General features: G+C 39.9%; 1 protein-coding gene across 2 annotated transcripts in view; it reads right to left on the reverse strand.

The window, feature by feature from the left end:
* Positions 1-3,006: 3,006 nt before the first annotated feature.
* AMN1 (antagonist of mitotic exit network 1 homolog) overlaps positions 3,007-8,124 on the reverse strand; it is a 60,783-nt gene continuing 55,665 nt past the window's right edge. For both annotated transcript variants that reach the window (XM_006168058.3, XM_006168057.3), the window contains exon 7: positions 3,007-3,309. In XM_006168058.3, the coding sequence (XP_006168120.1) occupies positions 3,236-3,309 (74 nt within the window). In that variant the 3' untranslated portion in view covers positions 3,007-3,235. The remainder of the gene's footprint in view (positions 3,310-8,124) is intronic.

Genomic DNA, 8,124 nt, shown 5'->3' on the forward strand with positions numbered 1-8,124 from the left:
ACTCTTCCCCTCTCTCACCCTCCTTTCACACTGTCTCCAGTATGCATAACTATTTTCAATGCTTTCATGTCCTCCAATCTTTCGTCTCTACTATAGAGTGCAGACAGTTGGTATATGTTAAGTAGAGAAATATAGTCTCTCTTTCATAACCTGACTTGCTTCATTCAGCAATAAATCTTGCCTATTCGTCCACTTTCTATCAAAAACCAGTCTTGTTTTTTTTTAATTGTTATTTTTTTTTATGGTTGAATAGTATTCCATGGAATATATGTGCAACACTGTTTCAATCCATTCATCTGTTTGAGTCCAGCACCTTTAAACACCATGCCACTGGCTGCCCCCAGACTCCTGGAGTTTTTCTTTTTTTAAAAGAGATTTTTGCTGTAGGGTGCATGCAATTGCCAGAGAGAGAGACAGAAAGTGAGAAATCACTCTCACTTTCTGTTTCTCTTCTCTCCAGTGAGCACATGTGCCCTATAGCAAAGTCTCTCTAAAAATTATTATTTTTTTAAAAGTGCTTAGGTCATAAAGGTTCTGCCCTCATGGATCATTGTGGGAGTAGGTTAGATAGTGTGGGTTCCTGATAAAAGCCTTCCTCCTCCTCTCTCAGGCATGTGCTCTTTTGCCTTCCATCTTTTGCCATGGGATGAGGCAATAAGAAGGCCCACACAAGATATAGGCCCTCTATCCTGGACTTCTCACCCTCCAGAACCATGAACCAAATTTTTTTTTTTTTTTTTTTTAAGTTCATGCACGGGTCAGAGAAAGAGCAATGAGAAAGCACCTGCGGGGAGATGACCACGCGGCAACAATCCCTTCTCCTCCATTCTGCTCTTGGGATTTTGGGGATGCATGCACTAGCACTTAAAGAGTGTTTTTCAAGCTATTGGATCTAGGACTCAAACCACACAAAGTCAGCCATGTGGAATCTAGCCACCTTCACCACTATGCTACCTAACTGGCCACAAGCCAGATAAATTTGTGTTCATTATAAGTTACCATAAAGTTATACAACAATGAAATGTAAATAAGAATTTATAACATAAAATAAAATTGGGGGAAAAAACTACCCAGTCCCTCAGATATCTTGTTATAATAGCACACATCCAACTAGGATAGGGTATGACTTTTTTTTCCCCTCCTTTGTTTCTTTCCTTGTTCATTAATTCAACAAATATTTGGGTACCTATTATGTACCAGCTACTGTTTAAAACACTGGGGATACAGCAATGACAAAAGAGATTGAATTGAGTATATATTCTAGGATGAGGAGACAGATGATGACCAAATAAAAAATAAAACAGATCAGATGGTGATAGCAAGGAGACAAATAAAGAGGTAAGAATGATAGGATGTAACGAGTACTGAGATGGGGTACTAGTACTGATATTATAAACAGGGTGGAGAGAAATAGCTAATACAACCAGCAATGAGAAAAAGCAAGATCAAACTGTGGACTGCTTTAAGAAGATAAATCCTTTATAGAACCAAAAGTGTTTACACCTTAGGTCTTGACGCTAATTTTTTAAAAAATTACTTTATTTATTCATTTTACTTATTTTAATTTGACCAGAGAAGGGAAGACAGAGAAAGAGAAAGTTAGAAAGCAAGCCACCAGGTCTGGAACTCGAATCGTGGTCAGTCATGTGGGAGTTCAGCACCCTTACCCCCCACGCCACCTGCCAGCCTCATTGACACTAGTTTTTTTTTTTGGAGAGATTTTTGTTATAGGGCGTGTGCGCTCGCCAGACAGACAGAGAGAGACATAGAGACAGAAAGTGAGAAATCACCCCCCAGGGGGGATGGTCACGCCGCAATCCCTTCTCCTCCATTCTCCTCTTGGGATCTTGGGCACGCACGCACACGCGCCCGCCGTGAGTTTTAAGCCACCGGGTCCGGGACGTGAACTGCGGTTGACTATGTGGGAGTCCAGCGACATAGCCATTATGCTAACTGCTGGTTCCCGAAACTAGTTTTTGCAAAAAGGGGAAAAGGACATTGACTTGGTTAGATATTCAATATTAAACGTTTATTGAATTGTCTTTAGAAAGATTTTATAGATTAAAACAGGCCTTACCTATTTTACACACATACGTATATACCACTTTGCGGTGGCAATATCCACACTATAAACATGCCACATGTATAAAGTAAGGACATGAAAAAAAGTTACATATGTAACCCTTCATCCTAAACATGTACAGGACACTTACCATACCACACTTTCCCTATGTTTCACTACATTGGAAGTAAAATATGAAATCTTTAAGAAAGTCCAAGTGAGACTGGCTCATGGCATGAGGAGTACGCCAGATTTGAGGGGTGGGCTAAGTGTACGTCAGATACTTTTGTGATTGCCAAAGAGGTTCCATTTGAGAACTCTGTGCTGTGATACTTACGCTGCCCCTTTCTGGCTTCCTAAGGCTAGCTAGAAATTGGTCATGTGATTACACGCCTTTATGATCTTCATAATGATGTTTTACATTTACTAACTTTTACATATTTCTGAATATAATTTCGCTAAGGAAGAAGGTTTATAGATAAATCAAACATATTGGGCAGAGTAGCACTAAAATCGATTAAATAAGTGGATGGGCAGGGGACTCATGATAATACGCTGAATGGCTAAGGTTTAATGTCATGGGTCATGACAGTAAACGATTTATTTCTGTGAAACAAAGAAATATACAAGTTATGTGAAGAATTAACAGACTTGCTGTTCAGCATTGCTTTTGGCAAATGGGCATTTAAATACTTCAGGAAGGTAAAAGCCAGAAAATGGCTAGGAAGGAAATTATGCTTTTAGAAATACCTTTGCTTAGAATGATCTTAACTATCAAAATAGTCAATTTCTCTTATAACAGCTCAAACACCTACCTAGGTGAAGGAAATCTTGAGGAAAAACAGATGATATAAAACTTCATTATTAAAGAAATAAACTACCCCCCCCAGATGAAAGGTCATGCTAGGATCACTATTTCAAAATAATAACTTGTCAAACAAAGATGCAATTAGCACTATTAAGATGTTTAAGAGTAGGGTTAACTTCAAAGCACAAACTATATTTACACACACACACACACACACTGAGGTTTAGCTGATTCTCTTAGCTTAAATTCGATAGCTTAAATACGACAATAACATAACCAGGTAGTGTTAAATTATGGAAAGCACATTTCTACAGACCATTTCCTGGGAGAGTACTTTTGATAAGCTTTTGTAGCTTTAGTGAGCATCAGTAAACAGTCCATGTCACTTGCTTTAGTTTGTTTGGGCCTACTAATTGTTCTAAGACTTCTCGTGAATGATCTGAAAAACAAAACAATATATAAATTCACAGTTATCAAAGATAGTTAAGGTTTCCTCATGTGTAAATGGGATAATGATAACTTATTTCTCACAGGATTATTTAAAAATTAAACATGACAATATGTAAAGCAAAGTATATAGCTGAAGTATTCATTATTAATTAATGGTGGCTCTCATCATTACCAGGTACAGTGCACATAAAATTGCAATATTTTTTAAAATAAGTATTTAGGGGCCACCAGGTGGCATGGTGGTTAAGGTGCTGGACTCCCTCCCACATGGCTGAATGTGGGTCGAGTCCCAGACCTAGTGGCTTGCTTTCTCACTTTCCTCTTCTCTCTCTCTCTGTCCCTTTGGTCAAATGAAAGCTTAATAATAAATAAAAATGACAAATAAAATTAAATAAAGAGATAATTTTTAAAAATTTTAAAATATAAGCCTTTATTAGGGCCGGCAGGTTGCATGGTGGTTAAAGCACTGGACTCCCACATGGCTGACCACGGTTTCAGTCCCAGACCTTGTGGCTTGAAAATCATACCAAGTACATGTGTGTGCATGCTCGAAATCCCAAGAAGAGACTAGAGGAGAGGGGATTACAGTGTAGCCAGCCCCCCTGGGGGAGTGTGATTTCTCACTTTCCCTCCCTCTGTCTCTCTCTGGTGAGTGCATGTGCCCTATGGAGCATGCAGGAGAAGGGATTATAACCTGGGAGTGGGTGGGTGGGAGTGATTTCTTACTTTCCCTCTCACTATCTCTCTGGGGAACACATGTACCCTGTGGCAAAAACCTTAAAAAATATTATTTGTAAATTTAACAACCTTGTTCCACAGATGTACAACCTATGCTATATCAATAGGTACAATACATCTCTAGCCTAGTCTTGGAAACTCTCTAATTTAGTGATTCCTAGACATACAGATTTCACACTAGTCTTTTTTTTTTTTTGGAGAGGTTTTGCTATAGGATGCCTATGCTCACCAGAAAGACAGAGAGTCAGGGAGACAGAAAGCGAGAAATCACCCCCCAGGGGGGATGACCATACCACAATCCCTTCTCCATTCTTCTCTCGGGATCTTGGGCATGCATGCACACGTGCCTGGCATGAGTTTAAGCCACCGGGTCAGGGACTTCAACCACAGTCAAATACATGGGAGTCCAGCGACATAGCCATTATGCCAACTGCTGGTTCCCACACGAGTCTTAAAAATAAATGGGCCCAACATAAATGGTTACTAAATTTTAATTTTAATAAATTTAGACAAAAATGTCAAGGCTTACGTAATCAAGAGAACCACAGAATATAAAAAAGGAGAGGTATCCTTGGTTATTATGGAGGAAACCTATTCAATGGGAAATCTAGATTTAAAGAAAATCTTCAAATATGTTGAAAAGAAAAAAAAAAGGACAAAGATGTATCATGTAAATAGCAACCATTATTAAAGCTGCAATGGCTACACTAATAGAGGTGGGGAGAACATTTTTCAACTCATTCTGTAAGGCCAGTATTACCCCTGACACCAAAGCCAGACAGGTACTTCACAAAAAAAGGAAACTCAGACCAAGATCTCTTATGAATACAGACTGAAGAATCCTCAGCAAGACACTTAACACACCAGATCCAGAAACTATGAAAATATTACCTACTATGATCAACTGGGATTTGTCCCCAAAAACGCAAAGTTGGTTTAACATCTAAGAATCAATTAATATAACACACTCTATTCGTTTCCTACTGTTGCTGTAAGAAATTATATAGGATGCCTATGCTCACCAGAAAGACAGAGAGTCAGGGAGACAGAAAGCGAGAAATCACCCCCCAGGGGGGATGACCATACCACAATCCCTTCTCCATTCTTCTCTCGGGATCTTGGGCATGCATGCACACGTGCCTGGCATGAGTTTAAGCCACCGGGTCAGGGACTTCAACCACAGTCAAATACATGGGAGTCCAGCGACATAGCCATTATGCCAACTGCTGGTTCCCACACGAGTCTTAAAAATAAATGGGCCCAACATAAATGGTTACTAAATTTTAATTTTAATAAATTTAGACAAAAATGTCAAGGCTTACGTAATCAAGAGAACCACAGAATATAAAAAAGGAGAGGTATCCTTGGTTATTATGGAGGAAACCTATTCAATGGGAAATCTAGATTTAAAGAAAATCTTCAAATATGTTGAAAAGAAAAAAAAAAGGACAAAGATGTATCATGTAAATAGCAACCATTATTAAAGCTGCAATGGCTACACTAATAGAGGTGGGGAGAACATTTTTCAACTCATTCTGTAAGGCCAGTATTACCCCTGACACCAAAGCCAGACAGGTACTTCACAAAAAAAGGAAACTCAGACCAAGATCTCTTATGAATACAGACTGAAGAATCCTCAGCAAGACACTTAACACACCAGATCCAGAAACTATGAAAATATTACCTACTATGATCAACTGGGATTTGTCCCCAAAAACGCAAAGTTGGTTTAACATCTAAGAATCAATTAATATAACACACTCTATTCGTTTCCTACTGTTGCTGTAAGAAATTATCACAAGCTTAGTGACATAACAACATGAATTTATTACTCTTTGTTTGGGCCTTCTCGTTAGTTTTGAAGGTGAGAATTCTAAACTCGTTCTCACTGGGCTAAAATCAGGTGTTGGCAGGACTGCATTCATTTGTGAAGGATCTATGGGAGAATCGACTTGACTTTTCCAGCCTCATGCTGGCATCTTTATGGTTCTTTTGCCTCCCTCTTCCACTTTTAAGGGCCTTTATGTTTTTATTGTGCCCACTCAGATAATCCAAGATTATTTCTCTATTTTAAGGCCAACTGACTAGCAACTGTAGTTCTATCTGAAACCTTATGCAACATAACATACTCAAAGGTTCTGGGCATTAGATCATGGCCATCTTGGGTGGGAGCACTGTTCTGCCTATCACATCTACTGTATCAACAGAACAAAGGACAAAACAACATGATCATCTCAGTAGACACAGAAAATCCATCTGACAAAAATTGGATACATGATAAAAAATGTTCAACAAATTAGAAAAAGAGGGCATCCATGAAAAGTCCACAGCTAACATCATATGATGAAATGGTGATAATGGTGAGAGACTAAATGTTTTCATCCAAAGATCAAAAGGATGTCCACTCTTGCCATTTCTATTCAACTTTATGCCAGTGGTTTGGCCATGGAAATTAGACATGAAAAAAGAAATAAAAGGCATTCAGTTTGGAAGAGGTTAAACCATCTTTCATTGTAAATGATGTAATACTATATATAGAATATCCCGGGACCAGCAGTTGGTGCAACGGCTATGTCGCTGGACTCCCATGTGATCGACCATGGTTCGAGTCCCAGACCCGGTGGCTTAAACTCACACTGGGTGCACATGCATACATGCCCAAGATCCCACGAGGAGAATGGAGGAGAAGGGATAGAGGCGTGGCCATCCCTTCTGGTGAGTGATTTCTTGCTTTCTGTCTCTCTGTCTTTCTGGTGAGAGCACACGCCCTATAGCAAAAACCTCTCAAAAAAAAAAAAAAAAGTAAGAGAAGTCAGATTGCTTTGAGGGTAACATACTATAATTGCACATGCATATTACGGGACTCAGAAAATGAAAATGAGACCCCAAAGTATGGTTCTTCGGCATGCTGAGTACACGGAGAAAAGAGATGGGAAAGCCTCAGAAGTAGCCACAGAAGCAAGATCTTTCTGGCCATTTCCTGCTTTTCTTTCTGTTCTTTCTTCCCAAAGACAAGTTACAGAAACTAGAATTTTTCCTCCTCAAGGCAGGTCATAAAAACTAGAACCTGCTTTTCTCCAAAGCCAGACAACTAGCCATCCTTTGCCTTTTGCCCAGGAGCTGGCCATAAACAGATTCTCTGGTCTACCCTTATCTGATAGTCCTAAGACCCTCATTCCAGAAGGAGTCCTGCCCTATACCAAAGAGGAAGGAATGCCACAGACAGACCAAGAATCTAGACAGACAGGCCTTGCTAGGTTTCCCCATGTCTACTGGTGTTAGATCATTCCTTTTTCATTCAATCGTATTTCTATACACCATCTACTTTTCATTGGAATCAAGCATAAAAATGGACAGTTTTCCTTTGTCTCTTGGGTCTTCATTTGGAAGGCTCCAGTGCCACTTTGAAATAATCTCTTATGCTTTTCTCTTGTTAACCTGTCTTTTTATTATTAGAGTCTTGGCTATAATCTTTATTATGGTAAGAAAAGGTAAATATCACACCTTTCTGAGCCTTCAATATGCAAGTGTAGTAAATTTTTTTTTTTTGGAGAGGTTTTCGCTATAGGGCACGTGTGCTCGCCAGCCAGACAGAGAGAGACATAGAGACAGAAAGCGAGAAATCACCCCCCAGGGGGGATGGTCACGCCGCAATCCCTTCTCCTCCATTCTCCTCTTGGGATCTTGGGCATGCACGGACACGCGCCCGGCGTGAGTTTTAAGCCACCGGGTCTGGGATGCGAACCGCGGTCGACTACGTGGGAGTCCAGTGACATAGCCATTACGCTAACTGCTGGTTCCCAAAAACACTTCTTTTTTTATGCTACATGTATGAATGTTTTTGAGAATACTATATATACGATGGCACTGTAGTGAATATGAGAGATTTCAGGACAAAGCAGGGAAAAAAATATGACCACAAGGTGGCAGTAGGATACAACGACCTTCAGCTGAGCTGCACTTTGACAGGTTTGCACCCGGGGAAAGTCCCTCAAAGCGCAGGCCTTCCAAAGACAACAGGCAGGGGAGCCACTGCTTAGAAAGGCGGGAGCATAATGGCATTCCT

Source organism: Tupaia chinensis, unplaced genomic scaffold (genome assembly GCF_000334495.1).
Source record: "Tupaia chinensis unplaced genomic scaffold, TupChi_1.0 Scaffold145519_1, whole genome shotgun sequence".
Taxonomy (NCBI): domain Eukaryota; kingdom Metazoa; phylum Chordata; class Mammalia; order Scandentia; family Tupaiidae; genus Tupaia; species Tupaia belangeri.